This window comes from Ornithorhynchus anatinus, chromosome 1, assembly GCF_004115215.2.
Source record: "Ornithorhynchus anatinus isolate Pmale09 chromosome 1, mOrnAna1.pri.v4, whole genome shotgun sequence".
In the NCBI taxonomy this organism is placed as follows: domain Eukaryota; kingdom Metazoa; phylum Chordata; class Mammalia; order Monotremata; family Ornithorhynchidae; genus Ornithorhynchus; species Ornithorhynchus anatinus.
The window spans coordinates 23,800,862-23,821,425 of NC_041728.1; the positions used below are offsets into that span (position 1 = coordinate 23,800,862).

General features: G+C 47.2%; 1 protein-coding gene across 1 annotated transcript; it reads right to left on the reverse strand.

The window, feature by feature from the left end:
* Window positions 1-4,851: 4,851 nt before the first annotated feature.
* On the reverse strand, window positions 4,852-20,255 carry ENC1 (ectodermal-neural cortex 1). The gene is made up of 3 exons (XM_001512167.4): window positions 19,933-20,255; window positions 11,981-13,796; window positions 4,852-7,534 (listed from the first exon to the last, which is right to left on the reverse strand). The coding sequence occupies exon 2, from the start codon at window positions 13,782-13,784 to the stop codon at window positions 12,015-12,017; it is 1,770 nt and encodes a 589-aa protein (XP_001512217.1). The 5' UTR covers window positions 13,785-13,796; window positions 19,933-20,255; the 3' UTR covers window positions 4,852-7,534; window positions 11,981-12,014.
* Window positions 20,256-20,564: the final 309 nt, after the last annotated feature.

The following is a 20,564-nucleotide window of genomic DNA, read 5'->3' on the forward strand; positions in this document are numbered from 1 at the left end:
TTAATTAAGCACTTTCTGTGTGCAGATTTCTAAGTACTTGGGAAGGTGCAGTATAAAGGAGTTGGTAGACACGTTCCTGCACCACAACGAGCTCTCAGTCTAGAGTAGTTCCATTGTTGGAATAACTATGACTACTCCAGGGGACCATAGAGCAAAATTCTGGCCCCTGGCTCCCCTCTCGGGAATCTTGGCAAACGTAAAATGAGGTTTTGGGGAGACCTTAGTTTACAGTGGTGAACTGGCTAGAGAACTGCACAGTGGAGTTCAAAAAGTGAAGTTTCTTAGATTGTGAGCCCCTCAAGGGTCAGGAACCTTGTCTAATTCCCACCTGTGTATTATCTCCTTAGTAAATACCATTATTACTTCACTGACAATCAAATGTGGAATCCCCAACTTTTCAGAAAGGGAGAAAGCATGGCTTAGGGGAGCAAGGGTGAAGGCATTCTGTTGGACACCTCTCTGTATTAACGATCTACCAAGCATTATGCTAAGCACAAAGGTATATTTGAGATAATTAGACTGGACCCAGCCCCTAGTATAGTACAGGAGTGATAGAGAACAGGTATTGTATCCCCATTTTACAGATGAGGAAACCATCAGGCAGGTGGAAATGTCGGATTAGAACCCAGTTTATGGGGAAGCAGCGTGGCTCAGTGGAAAGAGCCTGGGCTTCAGAGTCAGAGGTCATAGGTTCGACTCCCGGCTCTGCCACTTGTCAGCTGTGTGACTGTGGGCAAGTCACTTAACTTCTCTTTGCCTCAGTTACCTCATCTGTAAAATGGGAATTAACTGTGAGCCTCACGTGGGACGACCTGATTACCCTGTATCTACCCCAGCGCTTAGAACAGTGCCTGGCACATAGTAAGCGCTTAACAAATACCAACATTATTATTATTATTATTGTTACCCAATCCCGTGCTTTATCAACTAGGCCATCCTAGGCTGGAACTGTGAGCTTGTTGTGGGCAGGGGATGACACTGTTTATTGTTGTATTGTACTTTCCCAAGTGCTTAATACAGTGCTCTGCACACAGTAAGCACTTAATAAATAAAATCAAATGAATGAATGAATTCCATGAGTCCTCCCCCACCAGGCCCTTTGCAGACTCTCAAATATTAAGTGATGTTGGTAACCTTTGTCTCTAGACTACAAAATCCTTGTGGGCAGGGATCGTGTCCACCAACTCTATTGAATTGTACTCTTCTAAGTGCTCAGTGCAATGCTCTCACAAAGTAATTGCTTAATCAATCAACAGTTTTTATTGAGCATTTCCTATGAGCAGAGGACCATACTAAGCACTTGGGAGAGTGCAATACCACAGAACTAGCAGACAGGTTCCCTGCCCAGAATGACCTTACAATGTAGAGGGAGCTTAATAAATACCATTAATTGATTGATTGATTGATTGGTTGCCAGAGCTCCTGTTCACTGCCAAGCACTCTCTTACCCAACTGAACCATCTGCCATCTCTGCTGGACAATCCAGCAGAATTTTTCTGGAAGATCAAGGACCTTGTTTGATTCTCTTTTTAACATAGAACCACAGCAGTCAAGCTTGGGGGTTACTTTTTCAGCCCCCTTTGCCAAGGACCAGGGTCAGTATGGTGCAGTGATTATTTTGGCGTCCCTCTTGGTGCAATTTCCACCCTGGCCATCCTGCCAACTCCTTACAGGGAGCCATGGCACTGGTTTAGTAGAATGTGGTTTGGGAATTGACTCTGAAACGGTCTGGCCTGGCACGGTGTTAAGGTCCTTTTTGAAGAAATGAGGCATGTGTCTTGGGAAACTGGTCATATTCCAGTTCTCCCTGAACCTCCAATTACAAAGTGTTTCCTTTCCATCGGAAAACATAATTCCCAATGAACAGGGTACACTGGAACAGCCTGTAACCCTTCTCGCAGGATGCAGGTAGTGCTCGAGGAAAGATGTATTGTTCCTGAAGTGGGGATTTATATGGGGTTCACTGGGTCTGCAAAGTCCTCTGGGACTACAGGATGTGGAGGAGGCTATGTGAACAAATGGAAAGGCTCACACTCCTGCTTTTCCATGTATTGCAGAGAAATTGTATGTGATCCATTGTCTTTAAATTACCTTCTCCCTCCAGAAGCCTATAGGATTGGTGCTACTTGCCTTTTGGCCAACTAGGTCTGCTCCACAGGTGACTCTTTTGGTCACTGTGCTGGCACCAAAGACTGCATCTCCTGATGCCTGTGCTGCTCCTTCTCCCTTCAAGCCACCACTGCCTTGCTCTCGTTTCCCGGGAGATAATTTACCTAGGTGCCAGGAGTCCTTCCAAATTCCTACAAGGTGCAGAGGAGGAGTTTTGCTGTTGACCGCATCTTCCCACCCAGACCCTGTCCTCCCCCATGTCTTTCACATCACTGTAGACACCACTATCCCTGTCTCACCAGCTCATAACCTTCGCATTATCCGTGACTCGTGTCTTTCATTCAACCCACAAATTCAATCTGTCACCAAATCCTGTCGGTTCAACCTTCACATTGCTAAAATCCACCCTTCCCTCATCAAATTGCTACTACACTCATCCAAGCATTTATCCTATCCCACCTAGATTTAATGCATTCGTCTCCATGCTGACCTCCCTGCTTCCTGTCTCTCCCCACTCCAGTCCATTCTTCATTCTGCTGCCTGGATCATTTTTCTAAAAAAAAGTTCAGGCCATGTCTACCCGTCCCTCAAGAACCTCCAGTGGTTGAGCATCCACTTCTGCATGAAACAAAAACTCCCTACTGTCGGCTTTAAAGCATTCAATCAGTTTCCCCTCTCCTTCCTCATTTTGCAGATTTCTTATTACAAACCAGACCACTTGTTATGCTCCTCTGATGCCAATCTGCTCACTGTACCTCAATCTCTTCTATCTCGCTGCTGACCCATCCATGTCCTCCCTCTGGCTTAGAACTCCCTCCACCTTTATATATGAGACCACCAGACCCCCCACCTTCAAAGTCATATTAAAATTATATCTCCTCCAAGAGGCATTCCCCAACTAAGCCCTCAGTTCCTCAACTCTTTCTTCCTTCTGCATTGTCCATACTCTTGGATCTGTACTCTTTAAACATGTGATAGTCACCTCATCCTCAGCCCCACAGCACTGATGTATATATCTATTATTTATTTTAATGTCTGTCTCCTCTTCTAGACTGTAAAGCTCCTTCTGGGCAGGGAACATGGCTACCAACTCTGTTGCACTGTGTCCTCCCAAGTGCTTAGTGTAGTGTTCTGCACATGGCAAGTGCTCAATAAATGTCATTAATTGATTGACCTGGTCTGGCATGGCCATCAGAAGGACGACTATATCCCATATACGCCAGATGACCACCCTCCCTTAAGAGGCCTCATACCCAAGAAACCTGTGCCAATTAAGCCATCTTTTCCAACTCCCTCTCCCTTCTGCATCGTCTCTGCAGTTAGATCTGCACCCTTTCAACATTTGGCATCCCCTACACTCTTAGCCCCACAGCACTTGATGGTAAGTTATTTATATGAATGTCTGTCTCCCCATCTAGACTGTGAGCTCATTCTGAGTAGGAAACATAGCCACCTCCCCTGCTACACTGTACTGTCTCAAGAGCTTAGTACAGTGCTTGGCCCCCATTCAGTGCTTAAACAATACCATTGATTGACTACAGAAGCACCTTTCTTGAATTCATTTCTGATCCAAAGTGTCTCGATCTTGTTGATAAGACTTACCCATTTTCCTTGGAGGACTGAGCTTGATTCTCCCCACCCTGGTGTTTGTGGCACGGGCATAAGGCAATGATCTTGACCGGAGTTCACTTTATAGGCTCGAGTACGTGGATGACCGCACATCAAATCCTCCCTGCCATGTCAGAGAAATGATGGGAGAAGAGAAGGTTTAAACCACTGAAGTACAGCTGTTCCCTGCCTCCCACCAGTCTGGAAGGGCTTGTACCCTTCATGCTGCTGGAGTGAGCAGCACCATGGCGGGCCGAGATGTGGCTAAGGCCTCAGAGGCGAGCCCATTCAGTTGAGGCCAACAAGTGCAGGTAGTTAATAGCTGCCTTGTTTCTGGGCTGGACTGCACTGGAAAAGCAGCATGGCATAGTGGATAGAGCAAGAGCCTGGGAGTCAGGTCATGGGTTCTAATCTCGGCTCTGCCACTTGTATGCTATAAACGTGGGCAAGTCACTTCACTGGGCCTGTTACCTCCTCTGTAAAATGGGGATTGAGACTCTAAGCTCCACATGGTACAGGGACTGTTTTCAACTTGATTTGCTTGTATCCACCCCAGCGCAGGATACAGTGCCCGGCACATAGTAAGCACTTAACAAATACCACAATTATTATTATTATCCATTCCCACCCTTTTTCTGCCTCTCTAAATAGGAGTTCCCCAGATAAATATCCACCCATGTATGCATTTTGTGTATAGGAAAAGCATTATTACAGGGGAGCCAAAAAGCACATCCAAAGCATCCTGGTTCTCCACCTCTTCCCTTCTCTTACCCCAAACCAAGGCCAATGCAGAAACTGAGCCTTGCTGGGTGCTGTCACCCCAGGGTGGGATGGGGGGTTGGGCAGGGAGGGGAGAATCAAGCCATTTCATTCACACAAAAATTTGACCACCACTATTTGAGGTAAATCTGACACTATATGGCTTTTGATAGACCGGGAATAAATCGAGAGCATTTTACCATTTTACTGTGTCCCCAGTCTAATATTTTTCTTCTGAACTGGTGTAACAGAGCAAAAGTAAAATGTTGCAGGAAAAACGGGTGAACTACAGCTCCAGCTGGGTTTCTTATTCCATTAAAAAGGTGGGGGCTAGTAATCCTCAAAAACATTTTAAAGAAAATGGAGAACCACGCATTCAAGAGAAAATCTCTAAATAATTTATTGACCTTCAGTTTCACATTGTGAAAAAAAATGCAGTTTTACAAAACCTTAAAATGTAGTAGCAAACAAAAAGACACAACACAGACATTTTACTTCATCACTTATACAGATTTTTAAAGTACGTGAACCACATCTTCAATAGTCAAGGAAAGGACATTATTCAGCTCTAATCAGTCTTATTCAGACAGGTGTCAGGCCCGGAGAAAAGGGTCTACACAATTATAGCAGAAGTGGAAGGCTGCCCTTTGTTGTGCGTTTCCACAGCAACCGGCCCACAAAATAAGAAGAACCTTCACGTCTTATGCCAGGGTTTTTGTGTGCGCTGTGCTGTGAACTGCATTTGCCTCCAAGTGTGTGTAGCGGAGTGCTGTGCAGGGCTGGGATGGTGCAGCACCGAGCCAGGATTCCTAGTCAATTCCCAGGGTGAGAAACCAAAATGTTCCTGGCAGGGCCTGAGGCCCATTCTAACATTAGTGTGAGTTTGTGTTTGTGTCATACACACAATCCAAGAACAGTGCGTGGCTCTGAAACAGCTGCTGGAAATCCACCCTCCGTACAGATGTGAGGACTCAAAAACCACAGCCTGATCTGCACCATAAGCTACCTAGCCATAATCAGTGAATTTGAAGAACAAAAGTTTTACCCACTTCATTAGATAGTCGGTAAAAGGAGATATTGACCCTTAGCAGCCTGCTAGAAAATGACCGAGGCATTTTTTTTTTTTAAATGATTTCAAGAGGTCAGAATCTGGGTCCAAATGTTATTTAACTTGTTCGTAACACAAGTGGAAAGAGCCGTTAAGGAACAGCCAGTGTCAAGATTTTCATGTGGTAAAGACCTCAGGATTGGAGTACCAGATTTGATTTCCAGAAAAGGCAATGCCTCACTGACACAGGAGCATTTTTGCAGTGCACACCAGAGTCCATTTTCTTAAAATTCTGAATGGTGAAAGATGGCCATGCAAGCTGTCCCCATTCTGAGATCCTGGTCTTTTCAACACCCCCTAACAAAAGCAATGCAAGCTTTGTACTAACTGCCCAGTCTTAATGATGGGGAGTTATGGAATTCAGAACCTGAAAACTATGAGTCCAAAACTGATTCAAAACTAGAATCGAGGAGCTAGAAGTGTGGAGGTAGAAGACCGCTCCCAAGTGCCTGGTGTCAGACGTGCACCTTTCGGCCGCTTCATTAGCCGTTAGAACAAAGCAAGCCCAAGCTCCAAAAAGTCATTTTGGGTCAGTTTCATTCTTGGGCTGCTCCTTTGGGGATAATGACAGTGGCATTCACGGGCCTCACTTCCATTTGTTCCCTAATTCTCCATGTCTGAAAAATGTGAGGCTTCGGTCCTCCTGGGAAATGTGGCTATGGCAAAATATTCCCCTAGGATTAATAAATAAATAAATAGACTTTGGACAATGCCTTTAACAGTGCTTTGTGCACCACAACTATTCCAGAATTATCTATCTCTAGGCAAGCAGAAGGTACACAAGAAATTGAAAAATTCTTACTTGGCCCTTTCCAGATTGGGGAAAAAAATAAAATAGCCCGCTGGAGAAGTGATCAGATTGAAGAACTGTGGCTGAGTGACAGTGGGGAAGGGAGAAACATGGGCCAGAAGATGTACAAAGCACACCACATACACACCCCAGTGGGTTGGAAGGCTGAGAAAGCAATCTCCATCCTCCTTCCTTTAGGATGTGTGTGGTTTTAAGATCCAGCCTTATAATCCTGCTATTTCTGAATGAGAAAACAAAAGACAAAAACCCCTCCCCCACCCACCCCGAAAGTTGTTCCAAAAGTTCTCCTTTTTGCGCTGCAAAAGCACAGTAAAAACCACAAAATGTGCAAAACATACAACCAGTCACACGAGTCCTTACACGTGAAGACAACTACAGGTATTGTTTCAGCATGCAAGCACGGAACAATAAATAGCTAGAACCTACAAACAAATAACATACCAGTCAAGGGAGAGTTTAAAGTCACATAAATACGAAGAGCATTCATAAAGGATCGGGGAGAGGAGTTCCCCACCTTCCCACTGCTCGGAATCCTCCTCCGAGGGTTGGCCTGCTGCTTGGCCAACAGAAACATTCACTGGGGAGAGAGAGAGAGAGGGTGGCCTGAGGAAGGTCTCGACGAAGCTCCAGCCTGGGCTCGTCTGCCTTGAGGCTCCTGTGGCCAAGTTCTGCAGCGACCCCCCGGCTGCGTCACCCTGCTGCGGACGGATGGCCTTCGCGGAGGCTGCTGCTGACTCTTCAGGTCACCTCCTCCAAAGGAGAGGTGACAGCCATTTCAAATTTCACACATAGACGGTGGAGTCCGTGGAAATCAAGAGCCGAGCGTGGCGCAGCGAGGAAAACGTCCGCCTTTTTCTCTTTTTCGGAAGGGCTGATTAACATTGACATTAATCCACAATTATTAGCACAACGACTAGATCACAGGTTCATTCATTCATATTTAAACCATGTGCTGCTGCACTGAGACATCCCCCCACCCCCACCCCCCAACTCCCTCTCCCATTCCTTCATGTCCAGGCTGGAAGATATACAAGGTGCAGAGTACGTTGTTCCATTCCAGAATTATTAAATGTATTTTCTTTGTGAAAATCCGCTTCTCCAAAGCTGAAGTTCATTTGCTTCATCAAGAGATAGAGTGGCTAAAACAAGAGAGAAAAGAGGGGTGGGGGGGAGAGCTTAAATGGATGAAACAATGCCTCATAAGGTTTTTGTTAGCTTCAGGGGAAAAAAAAAGGCACTAACCAAGCTTGGGAAGTCACAATTGGTCTGCTCTTTGACTAAGCCCCATTCAACAGCAAAGTACCAATGGCCAATCATAAGCAGAAGCAAAGTTTCTGAAACCAGAAGCCTATGCTGTGATGTGTGAATGCTTGTCCCTGGCGTCTAGTGGGTGTCTGGTGCCTAAGTAGATAAAATGCTCTCTCTGCTACAGCCCTAGTTCACTTCTAAAATGACTTGATACACAGTCTAGTTTTTTAAATGGCTGTTTCACAGATCTTCAAGGATGAGCATTCTTCCTCTAATATAAGAGCAGACAAATAACAGAATGGCTCAGCTAAACCGAGTCACTACAAAAAGGCAGAGGAAGGAGGCAGGGAAAGAAAGGATTCCATACCAGAATCCTCTAGCCTGCTCAAGAGGGAGAATTCCAAATGAAATTTATTCACCATATTAATCCCGTTATTTAAAACGTCCCTGCTATTCATTAACGCAGAAATCGGTCTCACTTCTTTTCGCATGATAATGTGCCGAGCCTCAGCGACCCAAGCCTTGGGTCTGTTCTTGACAATGATTATTCAGAATTTGAGAGAAGGCCGTCCTTGAGCGGCGATGTTTGCCTTCCTCCGCACCAGTGTGCGAGGCTGGCAGACAGGCGACTTTAACCATGGAGCCTACGTTAAGAGCTGTAATTTTCACAGATGACACCCCTCCAAACGGACAGCCGCACTGGCTGACACTGCCAATTACTCCAGTTTTATTTGTCGTTTGATTTTAAGTGGGAAATCCCACAGCGGGTTCGCTCATCCGCCCAACAAGCCTTTCCTGACTAATTATCAGGACTACAAATCTTATCGACCCTTCAGCCGCCTCTCGCATTTTATGGATTTACTTATGCCAGTCCTCACCACTTGTCCATCTGTACTGAACGTTTAATTTCACTTGTTTCCACTGCCTGTAAATAATACTGCGTCTCCCCAGTTAGAGGGTGAGCTCCTTGAGGGCACGGAGGGACCTCCTGTTACTGCTGCATGTTGAGGGCTCAGTAAGGTGCACTGCACTCAGTAGGTTGCTGTGTGTTACCTCAATTTGGTTCTGCTATTTTCCCTTTTTCACAAATCTCAGCCTCTCTTTTCTCCTGTGAGGGGTACTTTCCCCCAAATCTGTTTGGAAAACCTGTAGTCCAAAAGCCTCAACCCTGGAAGAACTTGTTGTGGGTAGGGAATGTATCTGTTGCTATACTGTACTTTCCCAAGTGCTTAGTAGCGTGCTACAGCCCTAGTTCACTTCTAAAAGGACTTGATACATTGAGCTTTGCACACAGTGCATGCTCAATAAATACAACTGAGTGTACGAAGAGGAAAGCTGTGCTTCGGCTAGCATTTTAACAGGCACCTGGGATTCTTCTTGATCTTGTGGGTTTACAACTTTGACTCTTCTCATTAGCCCAATTTAATTTCTTCCTTTTTGTAGTTTCATAGGGGTGACAAACACTTTAGACATTCTTTAAACTACTGTCTCAATCTCCTACAACCACCTCCTGTAACGTATACAGCAACGCTAAGCCAAAAAGAATGTTTCTTGTAATAGTATGAAGTTTCAAAAAGTTTATGGTCAAGCAGAAAGCAAGCCAGCATCAAAAACTTAGATGAAAAGAAGAAACAAAGCAGACAAAAATCTTCCTAAGTGCTGTCAAGCTGGGCCTACACTGCCCCCAGAAGAACAGAGGGTAATCAGAAGTCATTTCCTTTTTGTCCATCCCACCCACTGACAGAACAGCAGGCGACAGTAAAAAGCTCCTTGGTAGATGAGTCTGTTGCAGCTAGGAAATCCTCTGGCCAATCCTATATTAATTCACTTATCTGCTCAGGCACTGGGAGGTAGAAATATTTGGGTAACTATAAATTGAGTATACTATTCCTTCAGGAGGGAACCTTGTTTAGTTTGAATGTTTTAACATTATCTTAGCCTTTAAAGGTTTGCGGCCCCTAAATCAACATTTTTTTTCTGGCAGAAATCTGAAGGACCTGACTTTGATCAGGCTCAACTACCGCCTTTCTTCCCAACGGACCCAACTAAAATGCCCAGAAGCTCTTGGACGAGAAGTGTGTGCTTTTCTCTCCAGTGGATAGGCTTGAGGGTGTGAAAGGAAGTTGTCCCTCCTTAACACTGTATTTGCTCAGTTCGGGAGGAATAGGAAGTGTGGGATCAATTCCACACACCCAGGATATGGTCCACTTTGAGTGTTTGCAGATATGAACTGAGCTCTTAGAGTAGTACTGTCCAGAAAGGGGGAGGGAGGGGTAGTTGCAAGTAGGGCATGTGTCCATTCACGATGAAAGCAGGGTCATCTGAACCGCTCCCTTCACCCCCCGCACTCCCACAATAAATCCAACCACAATGGTTCATTTGCCAATAGCTCTATTCTAAGTAGTGGCACCATTTCACCCAAGTCTTTATTACTCCGCTCCAAGGACAATAGTCTGCCATTCTATTTGGCTGCATGGCATGAGGTATCTCACTTTGGTTGGGCTGACCAGCAGAGGCCCAGTCAACTATCCTTTTTCAGGAAGAAGAGGCCATAAAGCCTAGTCAATGAGACCGGTGGACGCTATTGTTCCTCCATACAGTGTAGCGCGCTGCTCACTGATGCTGTCACCCATGTCGCTCTTTACCACTTGCTTTAGAGTTGAACTGTGTCTTCAGAGTCCAGTCAAGTTACCATTTTCAGAGCATTTGTTTATTTAGGATTACCAACATGCCATCAAAGCTGCAAGAACCAGTTTGGTTTGTAACTCTGAGGCCTAGCCATCCTGACAAAGAAACTTAAAAGTTCCTGGTGGCTTTTCCACGGAAGTGGTTCTGGAGGCTTTGTCTTCAAGGCTACAGAATAATGGCTAAGAATTCTGTAAAACGTCTGTCTTAAGACATAGATGTTTCTTGCAAAGAAGCAAAAAAAAAAATCCATGAGGTATTTATTTAGGGGGCTATTCTAAAGTGCCATTAAAAAAAAGTGAGGGGGGTCTTAAATGCCCAAACTATTTATAGACATTGCTTTGAAGCCGCCCCATGCTACAGGGGCGAGACACTGTGAGAATGGGGCCAAGTTCCTTAACCATTGAGGTGTAGAGGTTTTGTTTTTTAATCGTGGTGCTTCAAGAGTAGAATGCTTTTTCTTATTAGTATTACGGCCATGAATCACCAAGCAAGTTAACACATTCTGTGCTCCGTGCTGCTGCAGTTGTTACACGCGCTCAAGTGACTCCTGAGGCAAAAACTCGTGCATGCCGAACAACGGCGGAGCAGCTATTAAACACAGCTCGACTGGCTTGGAACACTGAACTGAAAACCAATTCATTATTCCAGCCAAGCAGTACTATATACTCTTAAGTACACAAGACAACCCTTTTATGCCCAGATATACGACCCAGAAGCACAACTTTTGTTAGCCGCAACAATAGGATCGGTTTGACCGATTCATTCTTAAAAGCGGCGGATATTCTGGAGACTTTAGGAGGCTCAAGTATAGTTAAGTGTTCCTGGGCGGTTTATACAAATGCATAGAGCGCAGGTGCGGCCTTCTGAAAAAGCTGAGACCGGGCTTACTGTAGGTGAAAATATTCTCATGCTGGTCTCCTCCGTTTAGGGTGACAGCTACTTGTGGGCAGGGATTGCGTCATCTTTGTGGTGCACTTTTATAAGAGTTTAGTACGGCACGTGCGCAGTTAAATCTACGACTACTCTTTTCCTCATCGAACTTTGGACCAGTAACACCATCAGAGTTCTCTCGCTGGGCCAACGATCAATCGATGATATCGATCGAGCACCTACTGTGTGCAGAGCATTGGGTCATTCGGAATCTCCTCTCCAAAATGGCTTCGGAAGCACCCTTTATTCATCCCACTCTGGACTCCAAAGCACTTGTGTGCATTTCCCTAATTTATTTATATTAGCATCTGTCTCCCCCTCTAGACTGTATAAGCTCCTTGTGGGCAGGGACCATGGTCTACCAACTCTGACACTGTATTCACCCAAGCGCTTAGTACAGTGCTCTGAGCTCACCGAGCACTCATTAGATATGGTCGATTGATCTTGCGGCCGATACTACGCAAGTGCCACAGGTGCCGGCTTTCTCCCTGTGCATCCTGCCTCACACCACCGTCTTTCTGGATATTACTATGGATGGAAAAATGGAAAAGCTTCCAGAGAGCAAGATTACAAGCTCCTTGTGGGCAGGAAACGTTTCTACCAACTCTGCTTTATTGTTCCCTCCCAAGCGCTTAGTACAGTGCTCTGCACACAGTAAGTGCTCAATAAATACCTAGAAGACCACTTTGATCCAGTGGTCACTCCCATTCCCATCTTACCTGCTAACCGGCATCTGCCAGTCGGACCTCGGGATTAAGAAGGAAGATGTTTCCAGGTGCTGACAAACGCCGTGGGAATGAGGGAGTATGGGACCGTGGTTATGCTGTTCCACACATCTAACGTAGGATCGTAGCAGTCCAAGGTCTTGCACCTCTGAATGCCGAAATAGCCGCCGACGACATAAAGTTTGTTTCCGGACGCAACCGCGTGGCAGCTCATGCGTTTAGCGGTCACGTCTCCCACCTTAGTCCACTGGTAGGTCTCGCTGTTGAACTTATACGCCGAACAGGCGGAGAATTCCGTGTCCCCGCCCATGATGAAGATCTGGTTCCCCAACACGGCGGCGGCGGTGTAGCGCCAGGGCTGGGGGCAGGTAGCCGGGACGGTCCACCGGTTCTCGCACTGATCGTAACACTGGACTTTGGGGAGCTTATCGTGGCTGACGCTGGTCCCGCCGAAAGCAAACAGCTTCAGCTTGGCGCTCACGACCGCGGCGTTGCTCACCCCTTCCCGGAGCGGGGCCACCATGGTCCACTTGTTGGTCCCGGGATCGTACTGCTCCACTTGCTTCAGTGACACCGAGGGGGAGGCCGGGAGGCAGCCGGTGGCTGCCGTGTGACCCCCGACGACGTAGAGGCAGTGCTTGAGTTCGGCGGAGCCGTGGCCGAACCTGGCCACGAGCATGGGGGCGGCCTTGGACCACTCCTCGTGCAGGGTGTCGTACACCCAGACGTCTTTGGAGACCCCATTCTCCGAGCCCCGGCCCCCGGTGATGTACACTTTACAGCCGATGGCGCAGGCGCTGAACTCCTTTCGGGGGCTGGGGATGTCTGCCTTGGGGATGATCTCCTTGGCCTTCTGGTCCACCAGGTACAGCTTGTCACACATGAAGGTCTGCCCGCCGAGCAGGAAGAGGGCGTGGCCGGTCTTGCGCGGCCGGGCGCACAGGCTGGTGACCACCCCGTCGTTCTGCAGGATCCTCAACTTGCAGCGGATCGCTTCCTCCACGATCTCCTTGCTCTTCCTCTGCTTGGTGACGAGCTCCTCCATGGCCACGTTCTCCATCAGATAGATGGCCGGGAGCAGGGCCAGCCGCACCGTCTGCAGCAGCTCAGGGAGGTAGCAGTGCCGCTTGTTCAGGTCGTAGCTGATCCAATTGATGGCGGACTCGTAGACCAGCCTCTCGTCCTCCGTCTCCAGCTCTTCGCTGGACAGGAGCTGCACCACCATGTCCTGGGGCAGCTGGAGAAAGTCTTCGTTCTTACTGATGGCCTGGAAGTTGCTCAGGCACATCCGCCAGGAGAGCTCGTACAGCTTGGTGCACTGGTGGGCGTCTGACAGCAGCAGCATGCCCAGGCAGTTGGTGGGGTGCAGGTTCTTCTCCAGGAATTCCGCGCAGGCATCTCGGATGTCCTGGAATTCTAGCATGTCCCCGGCTTCCAGGAGCGACTCGGCGTTCTCCTCGTTGATGATGACCCGGGACGAGTAGGCGTAGTCCAGCAGGAGCTCTAAGACTTCCGGGTGGATGGAGTTGTGGAAGTTCACTTCGCTGGCCTGGCTCTCTTTGAGGCCGCCGCTGAACATGGCTTCAAAGTAGCGGCTGCAGGCCGCCAGGACGGCCCGGTGGCAGGGGAAGGTCCGGTTCCCCGCGTGGAGCAGGACGTCTGTGAAGAGGCGCTGCTGGCGCAGCAGGTTCAGGTGAGTGAGGACGCTGTCGGCGTAGGACGATTTGTGGAACAGGTAGATGTTGATGGAGCCCGTGCTGGCCCGGGACTTGCGATTTTCATGCATGCTGACTGACATTTTCTCTCACTCCTACAGAGTAAAGAAACATTAAATAGAGTTAAGGGAGTGCTCCTGACAGCAGGACGGCATTTGAGCCTCTCTAGGGACAAACAAAACATAAAATTTTATTATAGCTTCCCCTCTTCTGTTTACACAGCTGATTAATGCTCTCTCTCTCTCTCTCTGACACTGATACATAAATTCAGAGATAGGAGGCCTCCACCTGTAAGGAAACCCATGGCCTTCCAGTCCTTTTTTTTTTTCCCTTCTGGTGAGTTGCCGGAGCTTCAAGATGTTAAAGATCATTGCTCAAGAGCAGGTTTGTCTCGGAAAACCTGATCGCCAACTTTCATGATATTAAAGTACTTTGACAATGTAAGTCAGCAAAAAGAAGGAAAAAAAAAAGTCTTGTTCTCACACCTAGGCCAGCTGATTCACTGTACACACATACTTCAAAACGCCAGAATGAGGCACCAGTCAGAATACCTTATGCGATATAAAACTCTCTGTTAAGACAAACACCTACTAATTAATCCTATTAAGGATTCCTTCCCTTAGCTAGCCTAGGTCTCCTTGCACTAACAAGAGATGGGAAAAAGAAAAATCAAAGCATTCCCAGGCTACAGATGATGAACAGTGAGCAAAACTTTATGAAAATAAGTAGAAGTATGGCTCGATCCCAACCAGATCCTGCAACCAAGTCTCTCCCGAAGTCCCCCAGGACAGCCCCCACAACAAGAGATCTAGGCAGGGTTAACAGACTTGGATGGGGGACACATATTTTTGGCTTTTGTGGTAGTCAGAAATGATCTTCCAGCTCTGGTAGCCTTCCACGCAGGTGCCATCTGTGTACAAAACAAGGTTCGATTTGGGGAATGGACAAGGCTACAAGATGTACACTTTCAGTTCTTCCTGCAGGACACTGTTTAATGATTCAGTGGAAAACATGAAGCGTGCAGTTTTTCTGATTTGTAGGCCACTGGTGGGGAGAGGGGAGAAAGAGAAATCAAGAGAAGAGGAGGGATCCGTTCTCCCACAAAAACAGGCGGGGGAAGCTCGCATCTTCAATCCAACTTTTCTTGTGTGTGAGCCTGGGGCCATGTGAAGCAAATTTATTTTTTTTTAATGATCTTTGCACACGGATACTGCCTTTTACTTCTCTTGTTTCTAAATCAAAATTGGCAGAGAGTTGAAGCCTTCCTTTTACAGGCTCTCGGAACATCAAAAAGGGAATTGAACACACCTTCCTTAGGTAAGCCTTCTGATATTTCAAAGGAAACAAAGTACTCAAGAATGTGCATTTTGAAAGGGCATATTGGCATTCGCTTCAGGAACCTCACAGGATGAAGAGCACAGATACAGTATTCCCTTCCCCCAGGACACCAAGTACAGGAACAGCAGGAGAAGAGAAAACGATTTGGAAAAGGAGCTGCCGCAGATTATTCTGACTGTTTTGCAGACTGTTTTGCTTTTGGTCTGTGCCTGGACTGGAAGACGCATACTTATTTTTGACTCCCTCACCCACTCACCTGAATTTCCCTGAAACCATCAACGGTCACGGTCAGAAACAGGTGCCTGACAAGCCTCTGACAGGTAGGCGACCTATCAAAGTAATGCAACCCATTTGGTCATGTAACCACTTGCTTTAATTAATGCAATGCACTGCAGCAAGTGGAAGCTCAAGAAATACTAATTTACTGCTACACACAGAAGCACAGGAGTCAAGGCTTCTGTCTAGAGGGTGACAGGTGATGACTTTAGGAAGTACTGGTATAAGCACGGTGGAAGTCGCCGTGGTGATTTATGGGCCTGGCACAAGGCAAAGAGGTAATTGGGCTTCCTGGTGCCATGCAACTCCTGAACAAATAACCAATGGGAATCTGACAATGGAACTAATAATCTCACCCAGTTTTCCAAAGGTTGTGTCCTTCTGGAGGCCTAGGGCTTCTGGGATGTTTGACACTTTAATTCATAAATCATTTGCTATATAGTAGTGCAAGACACCACAAGTGCTACCAAAGAAAGAACTCGGATTTCAGAAAGATAAAATGTGTATGTTCATTCAATTATTCATTTCATTTGTAAATAGATTAAATGTCCATCTCCCCCATTAGATTGACAGCTCCTTGTGGACAGGGAACAAGACATTTCTTGGTTTTGTAGTAGTAGTAATAGTATTTATTAAGCACTTACTGAGTGCAGAGCACTGTACTAAGTGCTGGGAGAAAATACACAGGTGGGAATTAAACACAGTCTCTGTCCCTCATGGGCTCACAGTTGAAAAATTTAAGTGGGGAAGAGGGAGACAACAGGAGTGATGAAACATTAAATCAATTTGTATATCCCAAAGGCTTTACTACAGTGGCGGCTCAAGTAGTACTATATAAAAAGCAACTTTTAAAGAAAACCTAATTACTAGAGAGACTCTTAAAAGCTAGTGAGATCAGATGAAGTTTCCCCCCACCCATCATCTTCCTCTCCATCCTCCCCCTCACCCACACACAAAGTACTGCAGATTTTATAGTTGGCAGATCTCTCTTAAAAAAAGAGAGAGGATGCTGGACTCAATTTTTTTTTCCTAAATCCCCATTTGGTTTGAGTCACTCACTAGGAGCATTTGAGCAGCAGGGTTTGGCCATGAGTGACTAAACTCTAGACCGCAAGCTCGTTGTGGGCAGGGAACGTGCCCATCAACTCTGAAGTACTGTAGTCCTGGGACAAAGTAAGCGCTTAACAAATGCCATAATTATTATTATTCTTGTACTCTCCCAAACACTTAGTACAGTGTTCTGTACACAGCAAGTACTCAATAAATACTACTGGTCGATTAAAAAACACAAAAACATAGTAGTTTTGCTCACTGGATTTTATATTTCAGGTGGCAGGATAGACATACTTTTATTGAAGAAAATACTGCCTCCAGAAGACCTCGTAAACTGTCAGGTCAGCTTTTAAAGCACATGCTGATTTAATCCCCTCCCATGCCTAGTTTACTGGGTTTACCAAATTTAGCACAGGAAGGTCCATCTTCCCACACAGCCTGCTCCCCTTTCTTTAGTCTCCTTCCCTTTTACCTCTTCCCCCCCCACCACCCTACCCCTCCTTGGCTGTTTGAATCCGCACGTTCCATTTTAAGAAATCAACTCATGGCTTTGTGAGCAACTTGAGTTTGAATTCTGACAGGGCCAGTTGGCCTCCAAAAAGTATAAACTTGGAAAACATGCAAATCAGATTGAGAAAGCTGCTAAAATACCACTGGGGTAATTTACATAGTCACTGAGCAAATGTTCATCCTCATTGTAAAATGAATCACCATGCTTCAAGCATTTTTACCCTCTGAGAAATAACATTTCTATGCAAATAAGTGGTCAGAAAATTGCACATACATACTTAATCTTGCATCTCCAAGGAACAAGGCAGGCAAAGAAGACTGTTATTAAAAACTATTAACTTCAAAAGAGTGCCCGTCATAGGTGACTCAGCTCAACTGGTGTTTTTCTCTCTCTCTCTACTGACTCAATACACTCCCTTGCCATTTTCAGGGTTTTAAAAATCTGACAGGTCTCAGTTCAGGCAAATGAGAAATTGAATGTTTTCAATTAATGGCAACACAATCATATTCCACAGTCCAATGGACGTTGTAGGACCTTTAAACTGTTTCTCCAATAAACTGATAAGAAGTTATTACCTACTGTACTCATTCATTTCACCAACTACACCAGAAAGGTGTGAGTGTAAACTCGTTGAGGTGAGGGAATAAATCTACCAACTCTGGGATTGTACTCTTCCATGTCCTTAGTGCAGTTCTCTGCACACAGTATACACTCAATGAATACCACTGACGGATTTGCAATAAACTTGTACACTTATTTCTTAAAGCGTGGCTTAGTGGAAGGAGCCCAGGCTTGGGAGTCAGAGGTCGTGGGTTCTAATCCCAGCTCCGCCACTCATCAGTTGTGTGATTTGGGGCAAGTCATTTAACTTCTCTGTGCCTCAATTACCCCATTTGTAAAATGGGAATTAAGAATGTAAGCCCCACGTGGGACAGTCTGATTACCTTGTATCTACCCTAGCGCTTAGAACAGTGCCTGGCACATAGTAAGCGCTTAATACCAAAATTATTATTATTATTAAAGACTTTTCATCCAGAGGGTGGAGGAGAGGGAAGAACAGGACGTGGATTATCCCCAGAGGGGGAAGACTAATTCCAAATTACCTACTGACGACAATTTCTGTGACCCAAACCCTCTTCATCCCCAATCACTTACTTCAACTCCTATTCTATGATCCTCATCTACTACCCTAGGCTTGCTTAGTCCAGTGCTCTGCACACAGTGAACACTCAAATACCCAATTGATGCATTATAATCCCAAATACATGCAAGGGGAAGCTAGCTTTAAGAGAAAGCAGCACAGCTCCTTCCTTTTGTGTGTACTACCCCAGACACTTGCTTAGTACAGTGCTCTGCTCACGGTGAACACTCAAATACCCGATTGATGGACTTTAATCCCAAATACATGCAAGGGAGGAAGTTAGCTTTAAGAGAAAGCAGCACAGCCCCTTCTTTTGGCATCCTAGTGTGGGAAAATATCTGGGGTGATGAGTAGCAGGACATTTCTCCTGCCCAGGAGAGGACTACATCGGGGATACAATAATCAAGGAAGCCCGCCAGGCAGGAAGGATGCTGGCTGAGGGAGGAAACTGAGGCAAAGAGCTGTGCGATTAAATATCAACTCATTCGGGAACCCTTTCTGGTGCTAAAATGAAGGCGGTCTCCCCTCAACAGCCCCTTCTCACCTCTGACAGCAGCAGGGGCTTTGAATTGAGAACTGGCATGATCTAGTGAAGCAGCATGGCTCAGTGGAAATAATCAGAGGTCATGGGTTCGAATCCCGGATCTGCCAACTGTCACCTGTGTGACTGTGGGCAAGTCACTTAACTTCTCTGGGCCTCAGTTCCCTCATCTGTAAAATGGGGATCAAGACTGTGAGCCTCGTGTGGGACAACCTGATGACCCTGTATCTACCCCAGCGCTTAGAACAGTGCTCGGCACATAGTAAGTGCTTAAACACCAACATTATTATTAGTGTGTTATAATAATAACAATAATAATAATAATAATTGTGTATAATAATATTATACAGAGCACCGGCCCGGGGAGTAGAGGAGCTGGGTTCCAATCCTGACAACGCCACACGACTGCTGAGTGACCTTGGTCAAGTCACAGCATGGCTCAATGGAAAGAGCACGGGTTTGGGAGGCAGAGGTCATGGGTTCGAATCCCGGCTCTGCCACTTGTCAGCTGTGTGACTGTGGGCAACTGTGCCTCAGTGACCTCATCTGTAAAATGGGGATGAAGACCGTGAGCCTCACTTGGGACCACCTCATGACCCTGTATCTCCCCCAGCACTTTGAACAGTGCTCTGCACATAGTAAGCGCTTAAATCCCAACATTATGATTCCTGGTGCCTCAGTGACCTCATCTGTAAAATGGGGATGAAGACTGTGAGCCACACGTGGGACCACCTGATGACCCTGTATCTCCCCCAGCGCTCAGAACAGTGCTCGGCACATAGTAAGCATGGCTCAGTGGAAAAGAGCCCGGGCTTTGGAGTCAGAGGTCATGGGTTTGAATCCCAGCTCGGCCACTCGTCAGCTGTGTGACTTTGGGCGAGTCACTTCACTTCTCGGTGCCTCAGTTCCCTCATCTGTAAAATGGGGATGAAGACTGTGAGCCCCACGTGGGACAACCTGATTCCCCTGTGTCTACCCCAGCGCTTAGAACAGTGCTCGGCACAGAGTAAGCGCTTAACAAATACCAACATTATTATTATTATAGTAAGCGCTTAACAGATACCAACATTAGGATTACATGGCCGGGCCTCCAAAGGGGGATGGAGAGGGTGAGGCCCGCGGGAGGCGGGGTGCAGCCTCCTTAGCCTGCAGGCAGCCCAGCGCTCGGCACAGTGTCTGGCACCCGGGGCGCGTTTAGCAAATGCGATGGGGAAAGGGGGAAGGTCCGGCTTTGGAGCCTCGTGGAGGGGAAGGCACGGCGTGGTTTCGGCTCCTCCTTTATCGGATTTCCCGTGGCTTGCCCCGCCGCCCGTGCAAACCCGCAACCTCCCAGCCCCGCAACAGGTCGGGGTGCGGAGCCCCCCAACTTACGGGCGTTGGGAAGGCGTTGTCGGAGGCTCCCTCCGTCCCTCCTCTCTGCACAGCCGGGGCGTCGTCTCCGCCTCACCGGGCGGCCGGGCTCATGCCGGTGGGGCTGGTCCTCGCCGGGGGTCGGGGGTCGGGGGTCGGGGGGCTCGGCCGCAGAGACACGGGGACAGACAAGACCCCGAGAGGACAGAGACGGAGAAAAGGAGAGGGAGAGACGGCGGCCTCGGCCGACCCGGCGGAGGCTGAGCTCGCAATAAGGGAGTTTCCGAGCGTCTGGGCGGAGGAAGGAGCCGCTGCAGGAGGCGGGATGAAGGGGAAGGAGGGAGGGAGGGAGGGAGGGACGGACGGACGGGCCGAGAGAGAGGGAGGGAGGGAGGGACGGAGCGAGCGAGCGAGTCTCTGAGACACACAGAGTGTGTATGTGTGTGTGCGCAGCTGCCGGCTGCTTTCTCTCTTCTTCCTACTCCTGCTCTTCCTTCTGCTCCTACTCTTGTTCCTACTCTTGCTGCCGCTCCTCTTCCTACTCTTTCTCCTGCTCCTACTCTTGCTTCTGCTTCTCTTCCTACTCTTTCTCCTGCTCCTACTCTTGCTGCTGCTCCTCTTCCTACTCTTGCTCCTGCTTCTCTTACTCCTTC

Coding starts and splice junctions, on each gene's coding strand:
- ENC1 (XM_001512167.4), bottom strand. CDS start 13,784: ATGTCAGTCAGCATGCATGAAAATCGCAAGTCCCGGGCCAGCACGGGC.